General features: G+C 40.0%; 1 protein-coding gene across 1 annotated transcript in view; it reads right to left on the reverse strand.

The window, feature by feature from the left end:
* Positions 1–299: 299 nt before the first annotated feature.
* Positions 300–24,926, reverse strand: part of LOC306773774 (prospero homeobox protein 1-like) — a gene marked incomplete at both ends in the record, with an annotated part of 38,573 nt that continues 13,946 nt past the window's right edge. The window contains 2 exons of the mRNA XM_079263676.1: positions 300–485; positions 21,206–21,400. Coding sequence (XP_079119802.1) covers positions 300–485; positions 21,206–21,400 — 381 coding nt within the window. The remainder of the gene's footprint in view (positions 486–21,205; positions 21,401–24,926) is intronic.

A 24,926-nucleotide genomic window follows, 5' to 3' on the forward strand; every position in this document is an offset into this window, starting at 1 on the left:
ATGAACTTGAGCGTGTCAGACTGAGTCTGAGCCCTTTGTTTCATTCAAGAGGAATATCTTTTCATTATAAAACATCTTGAGGGCAGTGTTGACTTCAAGAGATGGAAACCTCTCCAGCATCTTCCAAACAGAACCACTTCAAAACTCTGCATCATGTTATCAAGGTTAAACGCCTTCAAACGCATTTCATCTCAGACCTCAATCTAGTCTACATCTGCACCTTTGGAGGCATTTTCTCACAGTCTTCTCATGGTCCTTGGAGGTTTGTCATTCTTGCTTTGTTTCCTCACACGTCCTAGTCAGTCATGAAGGAGCTCTTGGAGACAGTTGGGGGATTTGAACACCTCAGGAACCTCACTGTCCAGTTTGCAAATCACTTTGTAGATGGCCTTCTTCCATGACGGGTCTGCATCCTTTCCAGCCACTATGGCATTGAAGAACTCTCGAAGAGTTACCTGGGCCACCTCAAGAAATCGTTCGGGAACCTGAAAGAGAAAAGGGGAATGGACAAAGAGAAGAAATGTGAAAGTGGAAACGCCCTCCCTTTTTTGAGTTAAACTCATATACTCTTTTAAATCTTCATTAATTTTCTGTTTAAAATAATATTTGGCATTGTAGCATCTTATAGACTGCAGCTCAAAATGCCAAACGTTGCAGCAATTTCCGACTGTCATATCTAATTCCAAAAGCACGGACATCTGCTGTTATATCAGCTTTCACTGTGCTGAGATGGCTTTCCAAACATGAGTCAAGTCCAACACAAATGCTGTCAACGATGTAAGAGGCTTTTTCATCTGTCAACTGCACGGAAACTTTGTAAATAACATCTTCATATTCTTTATTGTCTGCAAGGTGGTACAGCTGCACGTAAATAAGGCTGGGGCTTGCCCAAGGTGTTACCACAATGTAAGAGGGACTGGGCTGTCGTGGCACGACGGCTTTTCCCATCCGAAACCCAAGAAAAATTTTCTGCCCAAAACTTCAGTACATGTGTATGAAACAGTTGTGACTGGGCAAATTCAGCCCCACATTTAGAAAAGTTGACACTGAATACTACAGATACAGATACTACAGATACTGCTGATAATCATGAAGTAAAACTTTACTAGAGGGAAAAATTTATATATATATATATATATATATATATATATATAATGTGCGTGTGTGTATAATTTTTTTTTTCCCCCTTTCTTTTGGATTTTAAAACTAAATGTCCTCCAAAGGAATCAGCTGAATGTAAATGCAATTAAAAATGATAACCTTACTGACGGATTTAATTTCTTTATCAGTAAAACCTGGATTGTACTACTTACACTTTGGTGGCTAAAGACAGCACTGTGTCAAAAAGGTCCCAACAAGAGAGCCAACACAGAACGGAATCATGTTAATGTAAAACCACGTAACAAGGTCAAATGTCGAAGTATTTTTTTCTTTAGAAAACTGTGTGACCGAAAGTGATTAGGAATTAACCGTGGGTGTGTTTCAGGTGTCCCTACATTACTATTCCTGTTACCAAGTTCTTCTTCAGAACTTCCCTTAAAGATACTTCCTATTTCTTCAGAGGCCCTGCCTGATTGTGTGTTTGGTGTGACAGTTTCTGACGCACACACAATGTCACATGAAGACAGATGACTTATTTAGTCAGTGACAACGGCAGGTGAACAGCTGTCGGTGAGCTGTCAGACTCTGCATTGACGTGTGCAAGAATGAGGGGTTTGCAAGGATCTGATTGTCTTTACTGATGCAAGCAAAAATATACTCCATTCCTTCACAAGGATTTGTGTGTTTATAAGTGAAGTGTGTGTGGGTTTTAATGATGTGTGTGTGTGTTTTTGACAGCAGAACAATGGCACACACATACATGCATACATTTTTCATTCTTTTTTTTGCCCTTTCTCCCGGGGGCAAGATCATCCAAAGACACCAAACAACCCGACTCTGACTCCCCCTCTTCCTCCTCCCTGTCGCATTTTTTTTTTTTTTTTTTTTTGTTCTTCTTTGGCTCTTTTTCTTGCATGCAGATGTGCAGACACACACTGCTGACTCCTCCCGTCTAAATACATCTGCCTTTACACCCAAACAAACTCACACACATGTAGAGGACAGCGAGGGCCGTCTGGGTGTAACCCCTTCATGCGTGGCAGGACGTGGCAAGGTTAGCTGCCACCAGAACGAATGAATCGCTCCGTGCACACATATACACATGCAGTCACACACAGACTTGCACACACAACTTAAATGATTCCCTGGACTCTCATATAGTCTGTCTATCCTTTCTCTCTTTTTAGCAGGCCCCCTGAGACAACTGTTATTTCAATGAGACCCTCTGTCATTGTCTTAGTTTCAACGCTACTGTACAAACACACTAAAGCAGGATTAAACTTTCTACACACTTCTACACAACTACTTAAAAATAAGTTTCTTACAGGAGGTTTTTACAGTGATGGCATTTTCTGTGGCCAAGTATGGACTCTCCACTTGTTCATTTAGGGGCAGACGCTGCTGGTGTGTTTCAGTCATTCTGGTATCTGGCAGGTTTTTGATGTTTCCCTGCAGCATCACACCTGATCCAAATCATATGGATCCAACAGCTTCTTGTCAACCTATTTATTAATTTTGGTCAGGTGTGTTGAAGCAAGGACAAAAAAAAAAAACCCTGCAGGATACCAGCCCTCAAAGACTGGAGTTTGACACCTGTGACATACATGAAGTGGTGCATTGTGGTAATTATAAACCCCATTTATTGTTACACACTAAATCAGAAGGATAATAGACAAAGTGGTTGATTTGGCATTTAACAAAGTAATCAAAATCTTTTTTCACACTGAAGTGTTAGAAACATAGAACCCATTAAAAGTTCTATGTGAATATTTATTAAATGACCTGCCGTTCAGCTTACAACAAGTATGTTTGCTGTTTAGATGAGTCTCACATATGGTTCCTAGCACATATAAATTCTCAAGCCCATGTATCACAAAGACAGAAATTTTCCATTTCAGCGTTAAGAAGTTAAAAGATTATTTTTTTGTATAGCAACCATTGTCTGCTGGTTAAAAAAACAAAACAAAAAAAAAGACTATAATGAGCTGTAACTTTTTGGTGCCGGGAGAGGATAAAGCAGTATCCTGCTTTATCATCTCCTGGCTGTTAGATGCACTGTGCTTGTATTCAGACGGCCTCTGTGCACTAATTTTTATGTATGGCATTAGTTTGTGGTGCGCTACACACTTGTAACTCAATTATTCTCCATTGCATTTTGGGTGTCAATCCTCTGGAAAAACAAGAACATTTTATGTATTTAATTTTTTGTTTTTTTAACTGGTAAGTTGCGCTTTTTTGTCCTAGTTAGGTTCATATACTGTATACAGAAAGACCCATAAGTTTCTGAAGAGCTGAATTGAAGCTCGGTGGGCGGTTCCTACTGTTGCTATCTTTGCAGGGTCGTGCTTGTTGTCTCGCCCGGAAAATATAAATATGGGAAAAGTGATAGAGCTGAGAGGGGGGCCGTAAGCGTGGGGATGGATCGAGCGAACTCCAAGCTGCCTATAGCTAAGAGCTAACCCGGAGATAACAGGAGCTAACCAGCTAACAAAGGTACGTGGGCGAAAGCTAAGTTACGTCAGCTAAAAACTGTGGTTATTCTAGGTTCTTCTCACTTAAAGCGGATATAGGATACCTGTCAATCAAAAAGACACGCCCCTAAATATGCTTAACTTTGAGATTGAATTACTTTTAAATGGGTGAGTTAGAAAAAAAATTCACTCCCCCCACAGTTGTCATGAAGGTAAACCTGACCTATCAAACCAAAAATGGATTTTTGTACTAGGCTGTAAACATGTTATTTTTTGCTGTGAAGTTGGTCTTTTTAACATGGGAGTCTTTGGGGATTTGCTCTGTTTTGGGGGCCCTAGTGCAGGGGTCGGCAACCCGCGGCTCTTTAGCGCTGCCCTAGTGGCTCCCTGGAGCTTTTTCAAAAATGTTTTTAAAAAAAATGGAAAAAGATCTATATTTTTGTTTTGATCTGGATCTGTAGGAGGACAAACATGACACAAACATTCTTAACGTTTTCCAATGCTGTAAAAATGTGTAGAATAAATATTAAATGTCAACATTTCTGTCAAGGAAGATTTGCGTCATAGCCTGCGACACACACAGCCAATCAGCAGGGCGGGAGGAGGCAGGTGCCACCACAACACACAGCGGCTGTGTGATGCGCCATGGATCCCAAAGGGAAAAAGAGAAAAATAATCGAGGAGAACAGAGGATTCAACGTTTCTTGGACCGAATCATTTGCATTTATTGCCAATGCGGAAGGATTGCCTAAATGTTTTCTCTGTAGCAAGAAGTTGTCAAATAAAGAGAGTAATGTGGAAAGACATTTCCAGGGAAAGATGCTACATTTGCAGCCAGTACCCAGTTGGGAGTGACACAAAAAGTGCAATTGCATTACTTCTGGAGAAATTAGAGAAGCGCAAAAGTAGATTTAAGTGGATTGCATCTTCAAACTCCACTACTGCTGCAAGTTTTGTTGCAGCTGGAGATAATAAAGCGTAGAAAACCGTTCAGAGATGGTGACTACATGAAGGACTCAGTCATCAGCATATTGGAACACGTATTTCCAGACTTCAAAAACAAAACCGAGATTATCCAGAAAATCAAAGACATGCCCCTCTCCGCTAAGACAGTGAAGGAAAGGGCCATTAAAATGGCCGGCAACATCACCAATCAACAAATTAAGGACATTAATTCAGCACAAGTTACATCTTACATGCCCGATGTTGAGAAGCTGACCAGTAATGTCCGAAAACAGAAGTCACATTAAACAGGTAAGAACATCATCCTTCATAGACACATATTAACAAAGTGGATGTTTTTATAAAATGATTTCTGATTTTTGTCAGTATATATTTGGAATGACACTTGGTAATATAATCGGGTTTTGGTGCTCAGGTTGGAGGATAGCTGCGCTGGTTGCGTGTCAAAAGAGAAGAGGATGCTGCTGCATTTTACCCTTGCACTGACTTCTTTGGCATTTGCACAGAAATCAAACTGTATTAATTTTATTTATTGGTTGTTTTTTTTTTTTTTATAAATGCAGGCAGCGTCTTATTGCGCTCTGTTTGTTGATAAGGGGCGCGTTATGCACATTCCATTTTGTTTTTCGAATCCTCAAAATAAAAATGACATAAAAAAAATCGGATTTCTATATTGCATTTTTTAATTTCATCAAAGCAACGAAACATAACTCATTAATGTAGTAATGAAGTTAAACATGAGACGGCATCGTACAACAGAGTAATCACGTGGTGCGTCATTCTCTACAGGATGCACTGCAGGGAAAATAAACATTTTATCATTAAGGCCCATTATGTATTTGTAGCCAACTTAGTCATTTTGATAGTAGGCTAATATAGCTAATATAGATACATAAAGCATGTGTTGCCTTCATGATAAGGCTTATATAAGGCTTTTATTTTTTTGCGGCTCCGGACATATTTGTTTTTTGTTTTTTTGGTCCAATATGGCTCTTTCAACATTTTGGGTTGCCGACCCCTGCCCTAGTGGATTAGGTTGGAACTGCAATTTTTTGCACTTTAACATAGGCTTCACTTTTTACTGCCGGAGGTTGCTGCTTGGTTTGGTTGGTCTGGCGATGTTTTTTTTTTTTTTTCCTTTTCATGATAAAATTTTTTGACTGCTGTTTTTCCTCTGGTGACAGCCAGGACTGTCGCATGAAGGGTGAAAGGCCCAGCTATTTGACATAGATATGCAATTGTGCATGTTTAACAGTCACACAGGCACAGTTAAGGTCAGATCTATTAAAATCTCAATTTGCATGTGCAATCTAGAATTTTGTGCATAGGGCCAAAACACATGGATGATTTATTACTATATTTATTATCTAGAAACGTTGTGTAAATAGGTAGCAGGTGAAACATGTTGTGCACTGTTAGTTAACCAGTTTGAACATATTTGTTTGTATGTGAAATTAGTTTGCACATGTCTTAGTACACACAAACCTTTCGTAGATCCAGCCCTAGAGGTTTTATTGCATGCATAAGTCCACTGCAATATGTTTTTATCAAGTAAAAAAATCAGCTTACTCAGTATCAGCTGTGACTTTTTACAACTTTAAAAAAAAAAAAAAAAAAGAAAGAATAGGGGCGGGAGTGATTTTCATTATAACTTTATAACTCTACATTTTTATTGCACTGCAACTAACAAATTACCAACAAACTTGCATAGTAGAATACTAATGTGTGAATTAAAAATGGGAATAAGCAGTGTTGTTGCCAGTGTGAGGCCCCCTAGTGGCCCTGTGCCGTGGCATGCACAGTCCATGCAACGGCTCTGTTGACAGCAACAATATGGCATTACGTGTGACAAGTATATGTAGCTTGTGTTCCAGTGAGAAAACTTAACTGAAGCAAAATATGCAGCTGAAAACGACGATAAAGCTGCAAAAAAAAAAAGAAAGGTTGGAGTGATTGATGGTGGGGATTAATATGTTCTTTCTGCTTTATGATGCATTTTTTGACTGATGTGACCAGAAAATGCGTAATGGTCCCACTAAGGAAAGATTGAATTGTTGGTGCTGGAGATCACGGAGTCCTGTGAGTTGGTGTTTTGGTTTCTGAATTCTTTACCTTCGTTGTAGCTGCACCATCACACCTCCGTGTTTCACAGTGTGTGTCACCTGTTTAATTCCACGTGAAAACTTCAAGATGAAACAGAAAATCTTAATATGGACAAAAGTAAAGTAATACACCTGTCTGGCAGTCCTCTTTTATGACTATCCCCTTAGCAGTGGTTTCTTTGCATCAGCATAACCATGGAGGCCTTCATACAGTCTCCTATTCATTTAGCAAATAAATTGCTTTAATTACTTAATTTAGCATCTGCCGTCTGCAGTTCTTGCACAGGTCTGGCTAACCTGGCAAACAGAAGGACATCTTCTGGCTTGTTAATATAACCACTATTTTATCATTGGAAATAGGAGGAATGGTCACAGCTTTAATGAAGAGAATATTTACTGTTTCTAAAAAAGGAGTAAAAAAAAGAAAATCATTAGACCTCAGCCGGTGCCTAAGACATATTCCTGTAATCTTTAAAAGGCTGCAGCACACAGAGAAAGCCCCAAAGTCAAGATCCTGGTTAATGGTTGCTGTGAAACTGCCCACTGGGACAAATAAAAGTTGAAACCCGAGCTTGATCTTGAAGATGAATGTGCCTTTGAGACATCCTCTCCCTTCTGGCAAAAACCCCTCATCTTTTTGTTGCTCAAATCTTAAAACAAGACAAAACCTCTCTTTCATTTTTTCCTTCTTAAAAATGTATGTTTTCACCGACATGAATAATCTTTAGATGTTTGACCTACTCTGACCTAGTGTTAAATCTAGCTTAATATATATTTCTTTACATATTTCCATTGAGCAAGTTTTCATCAGTCTCGTACTTGTGATTGATTATCTGAATCTGCACAGAGCTGCGAAATAAAAACTTGCACAGCTGGACAAAAACAGACTGAAAGACCTTGACCTAGAGTTGTCCCGGTTGGTGTCTTTGTGTCACTGCCTTGTTCAGGATGATGATTAGTGTGTTTTCAAAATGTTTCAGGGTGACGTGTGTCATCACTGCAGCAATGAGACGACTCAAAGTGCTGAAGCAAGACTGCAAAGAGGACACCGCTGACTGGCCCAGAGGTAGGGAAAACACAAGCAGGAAGGCTGAAGTAAAGCAGGGAGGATAATGTGGGTCCGGTTAAGTGTCATTTCAACTGAGCTAACACATTCAGATGCACACTTACTTCCAGATGCTCAGATTTTGTCTGGCCATTGTAAATCAGTCCAATAAAACCATCTAAATTAGGCCATCATCAATACAGATGGGCCTGTTTTCTGTGCGAGTGTGATTAACTCCTGGCCAGGATCTTGTTGGAGATGGATCTTGTTGCCAGGAGAGACGGAACGAGGGAGGAAGGCAAAAAGTGGGAAAGAAAAAGAAAGATAAAAGCGAGCAGACACTTTGTTTCCAGTAAACACAATTCGCATGATTGCTCAGTTTGGTGGGTAAATATTGGATGAAGGGAAGCTCAATTACTCCCTCTTCACACACACACATGCACACACACGCACACAAAGAGAAGGACAGCCGACTGTAAATCTCTAAATCGCTGCCTAACAAAGAGGCCAACTGGGATGTCCTCCCTCCTGTTTTTCCCTCCTCTCGTCCACTCACTCCCTTCATCATCATCATGATCTTTTCTTAGAAATTTTGTATTATAAGAAGCCATAAGACTGCCCCCCCCCCCCCCCCCCCCCCCATGTCACACGCAAAGTCATCACACTCACTTAAAGATATTTAAAGTGCAAAGTTTTTAGTGGACTAATGGAAATTGTCTTCTGGAAATGTCACCTGCATTAAAGCCCTTTTAACCACTTTTACTATAGCTGATGCTTCTACTGCTTGTCCTCAATCATATTTCACTATATGGCAAGGAATTTTCATTTACTGTATCTCTTTTTCTTGCTTTTGTCATCCGCATCGCTGTCTCACTGAAAGGAGCCTTTATCTCTTAAAGAGAAACACAAAGCAACATTAACTGGGCACGATGACAAATATTATAATGCATTTAAACGGTGGATATTTTCATTACTTTTTTGCCTATAATAATGTGTACAAGTCTTGAACCCCTTAATTCTTTAGACACCACCAGGAAAAAAGACACATGTGCAGCAATATGTTGAAATGAATGTATAAGGTAGAAATATTGTACATTACTAATAAGCTTTAAAAACGAGCATTTAGCATGAGAGACTTTATAGTTAAATACATTTTGGACCCTCTTAGACTAAATTTTCTTGTAATTTCTTTAGGAATAGTTCTCCAGGCTGGTCAAAGCTCCTTTTTTTTTGGATGTTGGCTGCTTTTTGTTTAGTTTCCTGTCAAAATAATCCCACACTGCTTTCCTAACAAGAGAGGATTCATCACTCCATCAGACCTGTCCTCCCAATTTACAGCCCAGTTCCTTAGGAATTACATCATAGCAACCTCTCTTCCACAGAGATAGTTCCTGATGAGACGTGAGTGCACAGGTCTGAAGGTCCAGATGCAATTATCAGTTCCTATGTCAGGTCTTTGCTGGATCTTTTTCCTTCTATTTATTCAGGACATCAGTTATAAATACTGTATACAATACTTGGGGTCTATTTTAAAAGCAGTCTGATGCAAAATAAGGGAAAATCTTTATTACAGGACTACTTTAGTACATCACAGGAGACTTATACGAAGAAAAAAGAAGTTTCCATATTTCACACTTTTTTAAAATGATTATTAATTTTACTATTTAATCTTCTACATTTGAATTACAAGCAACAGGAGAAGTTGATCCTTTGTGTAGCAGAAGTAAGTGTTTTGTTGGCATGAACACAGTTTCTAGAGCAAAGCCCACCTGCAGAGATTCGGACCTGGAAGTATACACATCTAGTTCCCAAGTTTAGTGGGTTTTTTTGTTGTTGTTTTTTTTTTTTAACAAAACAGGCCACACACAACGAAGGGCAGGGTTACACTAAAAATAATTTAAGGATAAAGAAGAGCCCTCAAAGTAGGTTATGTCTTTATGAACATAATTTATGAACACATTCAAAGTGTTAAAGTAGCCTCAAAGTGCTTACTGTTATACTGACAGCATCACTGCAGTCTCTTTCTTTATGTACACTTCTTTTTTAGTTATCATAGGGATTTTTTTTTTCTGAGACAGTTGTGTACAAAAGAAACCCTCAACGGGCATAAATGAGTCTGAATCCACACACTGCCATCACTTTGTTTACCATCTCTTTCAGTCCGCATTCTCTGGAGAGATGAAGGTCTTTGCCTATAGAGATATTTCACTTTTTAGACCTTTTTCTTCACTGAATCTGATGGGTTTTTTTTTCTTTAATTAAAATCACACAAACTTCAGAGACTGAATAACGTCCATACTGTCCGTGAGTTGGGCTTTTCCCTTTAAATTTTACACCCAAAACCATTCCAGCCACTCATCTTCCTCCCAACATGCAAAACAATTCCTGCTTTTTCCTCTTGGATCTGTCACTAAGAGACTGTTGGACACCTCTGCTGTTTCCCTTTCATGTTGTTGTCAGCGTCCTGACTCTTTTCTTCTCCGTCTTGCAGGGTAAGCACACACACAAACACAAGCCTCTTAAGAAACTGCTATGCAAACACCATATACTTAATTCTCAAGGTGCACAAACATTCAGATTGTTAGCAGGTTTCTGCTAACTATGCTCTTGCTGTTCACTCAGATTTGCTTTGGAAGTTATTTGTAGTGTTTTTATATTAATATGCTTTTATATAATTTTCTCTTTGAAACCTTTTTTTGCCTTTTTTGGTGTAACTCCTCTTAATTTCACATAAAACACCCTTAAATTTTTATTTCTTTTGATACATTCCCACTCATTTGCTGTGTGACCTTGAGGGCTGCTCTGCTGCTGGTCTGTATTTCTCAGTGACTGAGAGATAAGAACGGACGGATTTTTGTGCCGCTACTTCTGCAGGTTTTGCAAATGTGAGTGAGGGAGTAAAATGGACGTAGAATTTTTGTACCAACACACAAGCATCTGTTTCCTTTTTCCTTCTTCCTTCTATCACTAGCTGTCAGACCTGGCTTTAGTCAAACTACACTAGCATAAAAATACACTTGCCAGAGATGAGTTATTTGTTTTCATCTTTATATTGACACTTTACATCAGATAATAAAAGGAAACCACAATGTTTTGTCCTTCACAGGTTTTTGTTATTGTGACGGCTGTGTTTAGGCCTCTATATTATATTAAGATTCCTAAATATCCCTAAATTCTCCAAATTTACGCTAACAGTGAAAAATATTTCACATACCATACCGCACTGCTAGCTTTTCATTTCTTACTTCATTTCAACTGAATAAAGAAAAAAAAACCCTTTACAACTCTGATTGCTAGAACCTGTGTTTAACTCTGTGCCAGCCATGTATTCATGTTTGCTTCCTCTTTCTGAAAACAGAGACTTCATGTCTCCTGCCAGCACCGTCATGACAAAACGCATACCGTTGTAGATGCATAGAGTAAAGGTTGGGTACAACTACGTCTCCATATGCTGTCGCTTCATGCAGAGCAGCATCAACATGACACCAGGTGGATCAGCACCCGTTAGGATGTTTCACCTGTGGTTGTTGAAGCTTTCCTTCCACCATTTCCTAACTTCTCATAAGCAGCAAGATTTGGGGCTTTGTTACAATTACACACATGGGGATAAATATTGAAATACTTTTACCTTGACATTGACTGAATGAGTTTTAAACTACTTCTCCAGATGTAACTGCATAAAGAAAGTAAGTGTACTTTTTATCCCTTTCATGCATCGTGGCTATATAGTGGACACAAGCTTTTTTCTTGCATATTCATGAAAGAGGATGGTATTTTTGTAAATAAGCCACTTCAGTGGATGTTAATGAGTCATCCAATATGTTTCCACTCACTGGAGAATAAAGAAATGTATAATTAAACATAATGTAATGACATTATTTTTACAAAAAGTTTGTCTTTGCAATAAATGGGAAAATAAAATGATACAGCTATATTTTATAGATTTCCATAATATAATTATGAATTTTAAAATATATATAATATAATTTATAATTACGTATGTTATTTTATCAACTTAAAAAAAAAACATTAAAAAACATTAAAATAAATCAAATCATGATAAATTCTAAATATCACCAATTAACAAAAAAAGTATGATTGCATATGTCTGTAGAGGTAAAATACTGTATTTAAAAAATGTTTCATTGTTTTTTATGAATTCATGCATGAAAGGGAGAAAAACTTAACTTATTGGTTCTCGAGGATATTTTTTCTGCATCCTTCAGTTTAAACCCATTTCGTGGGGTATTTTAGGTTTATAAAGTGTTATGTGGACATTTAGAGGTGTCTCCTCCATCCTGTAGGTAAACAGAAACATTGAAGGCACCGTGTCCTAAATGACTACAAGTCTGAACCATCAATTTGATCCGATGTCAAACTGCAGATTTTAGTAGCTAAACACGTGAAGGTGTGCTCTTTTTCCCTGTCAACACTTGCCATGCTCGGTCTCATGTTGCCAACTGTCTATAGCTGTCCTCAGCTTGTTTAATATTAGCATGACAACCGTTTCAACAGTGAACCACAAGCCGCTTTACTGTATGTCATCCGCCTGGACAGCCAGGGAATTCAGTTCTGCTCCTCTGTTTTCCTGCTGCACCATACATACTGCACATAAATAACACAAGATAGTAGCCTTCTGGTAGGCTGCTCTTTGACACAGTCACCCATATTTACAGCAGGCAGATAGCAGCCATTCCAACATGAAGCAGGACATGCAGCGCTGGAAAGATCTGCCACCTTGACAGTTGTCTTTGGCAGCACAAACACCGTGTGTTAAATAATCAGCTGTTTGAGGAAGATGGATGCTTCTCATGCCTGTCTTAATATTATCTATGAATTTAGTGTGAAACGAAAGGCAGAAGTGAAGACTGGAAGGTTCCTCCAGGACATCGGCAATATGTTTCCTTTTCAGCTCCTCTTTTGTCAATCAGTCACTGATCTCACTGTCACCAGGACGCTGACAATCAAGTTTCTCTTTGTTCACACTGCATGTGACTAAGAGGAAGGGTCTGCGTCCTGAGATTGCGTCTGTGTTTCTCACTATCTCATCAGTGTGGGTGTCTTCATTCTGTGTGTCTCTGCATCTCAGCCTGCTGTACTTTACACGTTCCTGCTCACACACGTGCTGTGCTTCCTTGGATTTGTGTGTGCGCTCAGTGCTTCCTTCTGTATGTGCTTATGTGTGTCACCCATAGAGGACAATAGCCTGGGTCATCTGACTGAGAGGCTCCAGACCACTAGTATCACATGATAGAGGCTGAAGGCCACGTCTTTGTTACCAGGCCTATTGTTAAAGCTAAGGAGACAGCTGGGGCAGGGGAAGGGAATCACTGCATGCACAACACACTCACACTTACAGCAAGGCCATACACAGGCACACATGAACACACACATTCATACGCCGCCCCCTTGTGACTCCAATCAGGCTCGGTGACAAAGATGATGCCTTCGTCTTCTCAACTGGAATACTAAGACACACACAGAGGCGCGCACACACACACCCGCACTGCAAGCAGATAGCTATAATTATAGTGACAGAAACTGGCAGGTGGCATTGTCTGAAACATACCGCTCTCTGTCAAGCAGAAGCAAACAAGAAAAGACAGAGAAGAAGACTTGATTACTTAATGTTCATTCTTGATGTCACAGAGTGACAGCAGCTTCAGAAGTGTGTGTTCACATAGAAATATAGCCTGGTGAGTGTGTTTAACTTTGCTAAGAAAAAAAAACAAAAAACAAAAAAGCAACTTCTTCACTGAATATGTCGGCTAAGAAGAAGGAGACAGCTTTTTAGTCCATTCACTGGTCGGACTTAGGATCTGAGACAGATTTGGTCTTCATTAAGGATGAAAAATTAAACTTGTCGCTCACTTTATCTTCAGAGTGGACAGCTAACAATATGTTGCCATGCCAGTGTCAGGTGTCAGAGTCTTAAGCCGTGTGCTGCCTGTCCACCCGCCCCCACTGACTCAAAGATTTTGCAAAGTTTGCAGCAATCTCTGTGACGCTGTCGAATTTAACTGCAACTCAGGATATCACTTTTATACTAAATATGAATATTTATTATAAGACACATTTGGCGCCACACGATGCATTAAAATTTGGTTGCAATGTTTACTTTTTATATTTAATTCTAGGCAACACTTGGGGTATTTCTAAACTTGTGTTTTTAAGAAGCAATGGTTTTCTGAAAGGCTTGTAAAGTTTTTCTTTGCACATTTGCTACTTTTTTCACTCCTTTTTTTCCGTCCAGGCCTGGTAGCTGACCATTTGTTTGTTTGCTAAACTGCTCAATGTGGAAAATAATGACTAAGAAATTGGCAAAGAAACTTTTTGACCAACACCCTGTTTAGTTGCATTTACTAGTAATATAATTTTATTTTTACACCAATAAAGTAAGTTAATATCAGAAAACCAGTGTGTTGGATGATTGCTTCAGTTATTTCCTGCTTTCCTTGCAGTATAGAGAGAATGAAGGTTCATGACCTTTACACAGTGTTGTAGTTACAGTGACCTTAACCCTCAAACATTAAGGTTGAGAGATGTTCAGTCATGTAACACTGATTTTGAGTGGCTAATCATCCAACATTATTGTTCTAGGGCTAAAGATGTATTTATTGTCCAAACTCAAAATTCAGAAAAAGATAGACGATCAGAGCTGCAGTAAAGGGATGTAGAGGGAAAGAAAAGCAGGACAGCTGCAGTCTTTGAAGTTCACCTCCTCTCAAAAGGCTGATCCATTACTCCAAGTGAGTATACACATGTGAGTATGTGTGTGTGCCTTCTGGGTAGGTTGAGTAGAAGAGGTGAGGACAGCACAGTACCACAAGTTGTGGTAATTTAAGGAAGAAGAAACAAACATTACAAACGGAGCAAAACGGAACAATATTAAGACACACACACACACACACACACACACATCTTTGATAAAGAATAAAAAGATAAAGGCACTTCTTCTTTCGGTCTCCATGAGAAGAGAGAATCCGAAAGAAATCCCACTTTCAGAGCTGATTCCTGGGAGTCGTGTTCAGCCCCCGTTTGAGTGGGCTTGCATAAAGAGGAAGCGGAAAAGATGAGTGAATAGATGAATAAGGAGAGTGAAAGGATGACAAAGAATTTAAAATGGCGGAGAAAGACATGAGAAGTTCAGCCTTTCATGAAGAACACAGCTTATGAAACCAGATAGCCCTGAAATGTGAGTGTGTGACCACTCCATGGCCTCCAGGTGTGTCGATGTGTGTGTGTGTGTGTGTGTGTGTGTGTGTGTGTGTGTGTGTGTGTGTGTGTGTTTCTCAAAGTCAAAGGGCAGATTTTGGTGGCGGCCACACCTACCCTTCAAGAGAGGATATCTCTGCACTTTCAAATGAACACAAATGAGTATTTGTGTGTATGTGTGTGTTGACATATATGTGTGTGAATGCGTGAGGCACAGCTGTGCCGTCATTTGGTGCTGACAGAGCCAGCGAGGATCCTTGAACTGGAAAGATGAGAACGTCCTCTAGAAGGCTTTAAAAAAATGTCTCATTGTCCCTCCTCACCCAGTACACACACACACACACACACACACACACGCAACAAAATATGACAGCTTTGTCCCTCTGCACACTTCATTCTTCCTCCTTCACGTTTACTTTAAAGTGTGTTTAAGGTTTGAGCGTTTGAAATAATGCATGTGCTTCGGCATACTTAAGCCTCGCAGTTGTAAGTATCCTACAGCAACAGCTAAATGTGACACACACACACACATGCTGCTGGCATATGTAAGCAGCAACACATCAATCTGTTTGCAGTGTAAGAAATAAATAAAATGGAAGGAAGAAAGGTTCCTCTTCCTCTTGGCAAAAGCTGGAGCCTGACACCTTTCCCCGAGTGTCCTGGCACAGAAAATATCTGTCCCTTTTTGTTTCCCACTTTTTTTCTTTTTTTTTTTTTTAGAAGATGAGACTATTCCCAATTTTCTTCCCCTTTCTCCAGCCTCCTCTCTTTCTTTCCTTTCCTCATTAATTAGTGGGCAGAGCTGCAATTAGCACAAAATTGTTTCAGAGATGACTGAGAGGAGGAGAGAGGAGACTGTAAGGAGTGAGAGATGGAGAGACGGAGGTAAACAAGAAAGAAGAGTTGAAAGAATGTGGCTGGAGAGGCAGGAGGAGGAGGTAATTAATGAGGCTGCTATAATTATTGGAGCCTGTTTATGCCAACTTTGGAAGACAACACACACAAAGTCCCGACGATTACGCTCACCTTTCTACGACAACTGATTAAAATGCTGGCCATGTATGTTCACTAATGACACAAGCTTTTTTTTTCTCTCAACCCATCCGAAGCTAAGGACGATTCACTGGTGAAACAACAAAAAACAAAACGCGACAAACTCCAAATATTTCCAAATGTAGATGTTTAAAAGTTGGTTTAGCCATTGATTTATGAATCACTTTTTATTTAAGCAAAAACCCTCATCTGCCTGTCAAAGACTCTCAGGAGAATGGATCAGACTCTGCGTCATATGTTTGCAAATGAACATCTGAACAAGCCTGATGCATTTTGGAAACAAGTCCTATGAAGTAGACATTAAAGTCAAACTTTTATTGACTCAAAAAAGAAACATATGTTAGATATCTAATGGAAAGGAGATCTCCATCTTGTAAGGATGGAAGTTAATCGGTTATGCTTTGGACTGGTGTTGTGACCAGTAAAAGGATGAATGGAGTCATAATATATATATATATAATATGCAATGGACTGGCGAGCTGTCCAGGGTGTACCCTGCCTGTCGCCCAAAGCCAGCTGGGATAGGCTCCAGCTTCCCCGCGACCCTGAATTGGATTAAGCGGTTCAGAAAATGAATGAATGAATGAATGATAATATCTGGAAGCAAACATTAAACCGTTGTGCAAGGAGGGGTAAAGCTTGTTACATCCTCCATGAGAAGCGAGAACTCTCAGATCTGGAGGCCCTAAGAAGAAAATGACGTCATTTTGTTCCCACAGACGTGTTTGAAGACAGTTCTCGTCACGTCACGTCACGTCACGTCACGTCACGTCACGTCACGTCACGTCACGTCACGTCACGTCACGTCAGGCTGGCAGAAGTTTTTTCTTGCGGGGCTCCGAGAAGTATCGTGTGATTGGTTGGAAATTTGAGGTGGGCGTGGCTAACACGGAAAAGCATGAAGCGGAAAGATGCTGCTTTGGCATTTTTCTTGTTGCGGGTTAAACGAATTGTTTTGATAAAGCGGCTGATCAAGGTGGTAAAAAAAAAAAAAGTTCGAACATTTTTCCAACATGTGGCATTAAATCACACGGGCCCAGCTGCGTGCACAAACCGTCCTGCCGTGGACGAAGTTGCTTGTCAAAAATGAAATAACCGGGTTCATTACACATAAAAACAGACATCGCCACCCGCAGTGATCCCTCGCCACTACAAAGTTTCTCGTGGAATATAAATGAGTGGAATATAAAAATTCTTCTTTCTTGCGGAGGATGTAACAAGCTTAACTTGGGATAAAGAAAAAAGGGATGGCTTCTATGAGATGAAAACTATCCTAAAATAAATGTCCAATCCCCCCATGGACATTTAAGATTTTTCTATGACCCACAAAGTTCCAGAACATTCATCAAACTTTGAAGGACCTCAAAAAAGTAATGCCCGTAAACAAAGAACAAGAGACCTTTTGCAGACAGAATGCATGCAATTGTACGAGCTGTGATACTCCTCAAAGTACAAGTTGCCCAAACTTTTTTCCAAGCTCTCACAGTTTCAGAATGAATTAATTTTGGTTGGTACTTCAGAGGAACGCAGTGATGGGGTGCAATAGCAGAAGGACAGCTGAGGGTTGTAAAAGAATAAGCTAATAAGGAAGAAAAGAGAGAACAAAGATAAATAGAAGAAAACAGCGATAAAGAGTACGTATCAATAGAGGACACTTTGAGCATGAAGAGGGGGAGGAAGGATAGGGAAGAAGGAAAGAGCAAAGTGAGGAGGTAGGAGAAGAGAGGGGAGAGAGGTGTGATGGGGGACAAACCAAGGTGGAACTCTGATGATGCTAAATTTGGCAAAAGGAGGAGACTTAGGTGTGTGTATGTTAGGAGACTTGCTGAATCGGCCGTGGTTCCAGTTTCACGCCTCTGAGTTTGACGGAGGGGGGAGAGAGACGGAGAGAGGAAGGGAAGGAGAAGGAGAAAGGGTCCCTAGCCAGTAATGTTCCCTCAGGGCGGACGGATGAAAGGAAGGAGGGAGGTGAAGGGAGAGGAGAAAGCAAGATGGAAGGGGAACAAAAGGGGAGGAAAGGTGTATATATACCTTCAATTTATCAAACACACACAACCTTTCATATGTCCTTATTAGCATCTACTGATTACAATTATATGTTGTAGCAGTGCAAATTAGCCCTTTAGCTCCAAGTATTTGGATCGATTTCTACCTTTCAGCCAGTCTTTAGTTTGCATTCTGACAGGATTTATTGAGACGTCGATTTATTAGGGTATACTTCGTATAGCTTGGACACTGTTGTTATCCAAATGTTTATTCTTGTTCTCGTTCTTCTCCTTCTAAGCACAACTCTGTCAAATTGGACCCCTTAGCCCCCATGAACAGTTGTGAAAATTGGCACACACCACAAGCCCGGTAAAAATTTCTATATTCAATGGTCTGCATACACTTCAATGTATAAATAGCTCTACGGCGCCCCCTAGACAGGAAAAAATTGCCCTAATGAATTGGCTCTCAAAAGTCTACTTTGACGTAGGACAACGAAATTTGGCAGACAGGTGTAACACCCCGAGACATGAAAAAAAGTTAATCAAACACCTGTTGCCATGGCAATGGGGTGTCTGCCATCTTGGCATTTATGCCCATTTTTTCCACTTAATGCGCATTGTATATCTCCATCGTAATACATTGGATCTGAACCACAACATTCATATTTGTTAGGTTCTTAACACGCTGCATTGTGAAGAGGAGAAGGGGGGGGGGGGTTTGGCATGAGGCTCGGGCCGATGTAGCTTTCATTTCACATGAGGTTGCTTTCAACTTTGGAGAAATTAAGCACATGTATACAACATTTACTTCAAATTAATGTTGAAAAGGAGCAACTATGAAACTATGCAGTCCTAAATATTAAAGGCTTAATACAAGGTGCATTTTGACCATCACCATCGAGAACTTATTCACTTCAGCGCATTTTTTCAAGGGTTAAAGTAATAATACAGCCCTGGGTCTTTGTGTAACTCCACTCCAGTCTAAGGCTACGTTCACACTACAGGCTGAAGTACTTAAATCCGATGTTTTTGCCCATATGCGACCTGTAACCGATCTTCTCTTAACAGTCTGAACGACACAGATCTGATATTTTCGAATGCGACCCAGGCCGCTTGGATATGTGGTCCTAAATCCGATATGTATCTGATCTTTTGCCATGCGACTTCAGTCTGAACGGTCAGGTAGCATTGACACACGACAAACGTCATTATTTTGCGTTTGTTGTTTATGAACTCTTATCGGTAAATGCGCTCACATCACTCTCCCACCAATCCTGACTGCAACTCCGTACCCAAACGTTTCTCTCTGCAGTTGTTGCTGCCACAGCTCCACAAAGGCCTTGACCAAAACTTTTACTTTCCTCTTCCGTAAACGACTCCTTAAAACGAACCCATTTTACAATGTTGTGGCTACGGTTGGACAAACATTTTAAAATAGCAAATGCTCTGCTGCCATCCATATTTACTTCTGCAAACACAAAGACGTCACACGCACGCTCACTGCACGTCGCTGTGTCTTCTATGCATGCGGGACGCTTCCGTTGAGCATGAGGTTCATACAGGGGATCACATACAAGTCACATTTGATCGGAAATGTAAACGGACTTTCAAAAAATTCGGATTTCACAAAAACATCTGATATGAGCAGCAAGCCCTGCAGTCTGAACGTAGCCTATGTTACATGGATTATTCTGCAAATGAAGTGAGTTGAAGAGTGAAGTGTCTCAGCTGGAGGTCACTGGTCCCAGTGGTCTACATGGAGTGGTCAAACCAGGAAGTGCACTTCAACTGTATTTCCTCAGTTTCCTCAAGTTACTAATTTCTTTTGTTCTGCATTTGTGTTTTAACATAACTGCGGTGGAAAAAAAAGTCTTCTTCATGGAAGGAAGCTGCATAAACGTCTGAGTCCAAATGCTGCATTTAACTGTTAACTTTAGGTTGTTCCAGGGGAATAATGAAAACACATTTACAGAGATGAGGTGGAGTTTAAGTTTGAGATGACTGACATAAATTTCAGAAATGAAATGCTAGAAATAGTCCATCAACAAAAGTTCCCAACTGAATGTGCAACCAAGTTGTCGATCCCCTTTCAGCTTTCGGGTCAACACTGCGATTCATCGGCTGACTGTTGTGTTTTGGCACAAGTTTTATGACAGATTCCCTTCCTGACGCAAACCCCCGCATTTATCTGGGCTTGGGACTGGCCCTCAAAGAACACTTGTCCCACTCAGAGCTGCAAATGTACAACAAAGTAAGGCTTAAAAAGCGCATAAAGAGAAGTAATAGGTGACAGGTGTCTGGAAATACCTCACAGAAATGAAGTTGAACAAAAGTGTGAGAATTTTCATTGTTTAAAGGCTGCAGAGTGTGTGTAACTTTTACGGCACGTTTATTCCTAAACCCGATGGCACCCCTCAAAATAACCCGTCTGATCACTGGCCAAAATAAACACATCAATCATTTGCATGTGTGTGCACCCATTTCCTGTATATGCTTTTTACATACACACCTGTGAAAAGCTACCTGACTCTTAATATGCAAACTATGCAAAGCATTTGCGATCCATTCCTCCAAATAGGAAACCAAGATACCAAGATGTGTGTATCTGCAACTGTGTGGGTGTGTGGCGTCGGTGGATCTTACTCTTTGTGCATTTACGCTTTAACATTCATCTCCCTAAGCAAAAAAGACAAGTTTGTGTGTCAGCGAGAGGGTGTGCGTTAATCGCCATCTAAATGCTGCTGATGTTAGGCTGTGTAGTTTAGGGGCCCTCAGGTCCCCTTAGACCAATACTGGGAGGGGAAAAGTGAAGGAGGGAATGTGACTTCTGCAAATCGCTTTGACAAGGACACCCGTGCCTCCAGCAGCGTCCTCTTTCGCCTCATCGAACACACACACACACACGTGCACATGTACTGCGACATCCACACCTCAGCAGAATCATGAGGTGATTGTTGCGCTGCGAACAGCTGACTTAATAAAGGACATTTTTGTTAGTGTGTATGGGAGAGAGTTGTGTTTTAATTCAGACTCAGCTCAGCTAAGTGACAAACATTTGGGAATATAGATGTCCTAATTTAAATCTAAGTATTTACAATAATCTTTACTTTTATCTTAACCTTCTGAAAGGTCAACGTAAAAGACAAGCATGCAAGTGTTGAGTCAAACTTACAGTATGAAAATGAAGAAAAATGCTTTGAGAAGATTCAAAGAGGATAATTGACATTGCATACCCCAACTATAAGCTCCCTCTCTTGCCCAGCTTACCTCAAAGTCATTGGCCTTGTTGTAGTGCATGTTGAGGGCTCTGAAAAGTTCCGCGTCTCTTCCCACCGTCAGCTCCTCAGCAGCGGTCACCCCTTCGTTGATGGCCTGCCGTGCAAACTTCTCCATCTGAATGTAGTAGAACTCCCTGAAGTTGCTAAACCACTTGATCAGCTGGGAGGTGATGCACCGGTTAAACTGCAGAGGAACATCAGAAATACATGCACTGAAAACTGAGTTTTACTTATGTAATGGATGTACATGTGAATTTTTGCAGACACTGTCAGGGCTTGAAGAACTTCCTGAAGAGAACAGCTCAAATTCTCAAAACCATTAAAATGATTTCATACTGATTTGCTCCTGTGACTGTGATGTGATCGAGGATAGGAGTCATGAGAGACGGTCAATGTTACAATGTTTCATCTTAAATTAAATTGATGGGCATTACATGACTGAAAGTTTTTTTCCAGGATTATCAAAAGGCATCTCTTAGGAACAAATTCTAATGTCAGAGTAAGCCTGCTGAATGTTTCCTGCTGTATCATGTAACATGTCACAACCTGATGTTTGCTTTGGAGTTTATTTGCATGACAGCATGTCATCAGATTTGCCTTGAACTGGGCTCTGTATGACTGTTTATGGCACAGCTTCCATAAAGGAATTTGCTTTTTGTTTTGCAGCATGGATTTTACATGCAAATCATGTTCTTGTTTCCTTACGCAAAAACAAAAATCAGCTCTGCTCTGATAAAATGAAAAATTGCTGCACACATACATACTATTACTGGTTATGCTGTAGTGAAAGTAAATTATGTTAATTACTGTACTTTAATTCATAAGTGTTTGTTTCTGGGATGAAAAAAGACGCACAAAATCTAAACAGCATCTACTGGTTTGCACTTGGTATAACACATTTAGAGTACCAGGAACCACAGAAAATAAATCCACAGTTTAAATAATGTATATATGGTAAAAAAAACAAAAACATTTATCTACCTCATTACCCACTAAACATCATCTCCACTTTGATGGCTTCTTTAGAAAAGGAAAAGGTGGAGAAAAAATGTGTTATTAATTAAAAAGTATTTTAGTTAGCAGACCTTTTATTTTCTAAATGCATTATTTATTAAATTTACCTTTTTATTACTGCTTTAAAAACTCGTCTGAAGACATCAACACTCCAGAGATGTTTGAATATTGTAATGTACAACAATGAATACTTGAAAGTAAGTGTTTTGAATGAGCATCTTAATTCTTTCTTGTCATTTTTTTCTATAAAATTTTTAGGAATTGATTCAATTCAATTCAATTCAACTTTATTTATATAGCGTCAAATCACGGCAATGCCATCTCAAGACGCTTTACAGACAGCTTGAATTGATCTTCAAGCTTTTCAAAGGACACCCCACAGCTCTTTGGATGCCGGCTGCTTTTTGTTCAGTCCTCCATATCAAGATGATCCCACTCGGCTTTAATAATGTTGAGATCTGGGATCATCACTCCATCAGACCTGTTGCTACACATTTTTAGTCCATTTCTTGTGCCATTTGACATACCACCGTCCTTTAACCTTTAGACTTCCTTAGGAAACCATTTGAAAGTTGTACATTTTTAGGCTTGTAACTCCACAATAGTTTTCTAAAACTTTCTAAGAACACCCTTCATGACAAGCTCAGTTTTCTTCTTCTTTCTGTTTTTTTGTGTCGTATTTGGCATTTTTCATAAATACAACTCAATATTATCTCTGCAAATTGGTCACTGATAACATTTAAATGCGTTATTAACTGATACACAGCGTTTTATCCCTTAATTTCCTTTTGTGTTTAAAGGATCATAAGTGAGAGTGAAGCAGCTTTTATGAACACATTTCTCTTAAAGTAGAGAAATATAAGAACTGGACTGAAGACAAGTGAAAAGGCAGGTCAGAAAAATGCCCAAAGGAAAAAAAAGAATTTAAAAACTTTCTGGAAACCAGGAAATGCTACTCAAGACCACTTTCAAAGATTATAAACTATCATATATTGAGGAGTGTATTTTGAGTTGTAAGAACACAAACGAAGACGAAGCTTAGTGTTTAAAGGCATTTGATTGCTGCAGATTTTGAATAAATGATTAAAGGTTTTCATAACAACACAAAGGACTGTAAGTACGCTGTTTATGTATGACAACTCGATGGTCTTTTGGTTTTTTCAGTCCTCACTGAGAAGACACAAAACATCCAAAAAAAAACAACAAAAAAAAAAGTCCTCACTGCCAGCCCAGTGAAAGTGTATGTGTGTGTTTGTATGTGTGCTCAGCGAAGGGGAAAAACGGCTTTGACACGGAGATTAAGCTCGGTATTGTTACAAGACATTGTCTCACAGGAACAAGGGATGAGGAGGAGAGATGGGGAAAGAAAGGCAGACAGGGCTGCAGAAAGAGGACTGGACAGTGTGAAAGAGGAATGCACAGAGGGAGAGATGAGCGACAGAGAGGAAAACAGATATTTTTTCAGGAGCAGTCGGAAGGGGTGACATAATGGAGCATAAGTGCGGGGTCTGGAGGTGGGGGGGGGTATATGTGTGTCTGCTGGGGTTGGTTTTACAAAGAGGAGAGGCAGGAGAGGAAAGTGTTTGTGTGTGAGCTGGGGAGGGGGTGGCGACCCACAAAAGAGTTGCATGAAAGGGACATGATAACTCAGCATTTAACAAACGCAAGATGTCAGCTACGCATCAATGAAACAAACAGCAACTGTTACAAACCAAGTGCGTGTCGTGTGCTCATTTCACCTGCAGTAATTTGTAGAATGTATATGTAGAAAGTTAGTTGGTTCTAGCAAGAAGGTTAAAATTTTTTTTTTTCTTTTTTTACTTCTGATGTCCTGTGCTTTTCATTTCCGACTTCAACAAATCACATGACATCATATCTGAATAAGCATCTTGATCATATCAGGTCGGATCAATGAGACCTGATCTATTTATATGTTGTTGCTCAGTTGTTAATGTTAATGAAAAGTCAGGTGTGCCACCTCTAGAAGCCCTAATGTTGAAAATTGTAAAAAATCTAATGAGTATTGGATGCTGCGATGGACTGGCGAGCTGTCCAGGGTGTACCCTGCCTTTCGCCCAAAGACTTCTGGGATAGGCTTCAGCTTCCCCACAACCTTTAATCGGACTAAGCGGTTAGGATAATGAATGAATGCATGAATGAGTATTGGATGTTGCGTTTCCATTGATGCAGTATGGAGAAGGAGCTGATAAATACCCCACATCGTCTGTGGAACTGCTGATGAAACACTTTTCGTTAGCATTTAATACTGATCTTAGCAAGATTTAAATCACGTAAAGATGACTTCAGCGGGATTTTGGCAAACAGTAATTGTCATAAAGTGGCTAAACCACTGCATTGTGAAGCTTAGCAGCACTCCTAGGTTTTTTGCTTTTATCCCCCGTCAGATGGGACTCGGTGGGCACCAACAAACAAAAAGCAAAAGCAAAAAAGCCCCCACAAAACTCTATACTGAAATACAGTTGCAAGCCTTCACAGAGTCGTAGTTGTTGTAAATGGCATCATTATTTATTCAGCTTCTCCCACTGACAATGGAGAAGATCGACTAGAATGATGGACCTTCTGTGCAAAAAACCTTAAGGGTGCATTCACTTCAGGATAGTCCGCTACACTCGGTCGGACTGGAGACTCGGCTCAGTTGTAGGGGGGTGTATCCATGCATACCGAGATCGTATTCA

Source organism: Telmatherina bonti, assembly GCF_933228915.1.
Source record: "Telmatherina bonti genome assembly, chromosome: 24".
NCBI lineage: Eukaryota > Metazoa > Chordata > Actinopteri > Atheriniformes > Telmatherinidae > Telmatherina > Telmatherina bonti.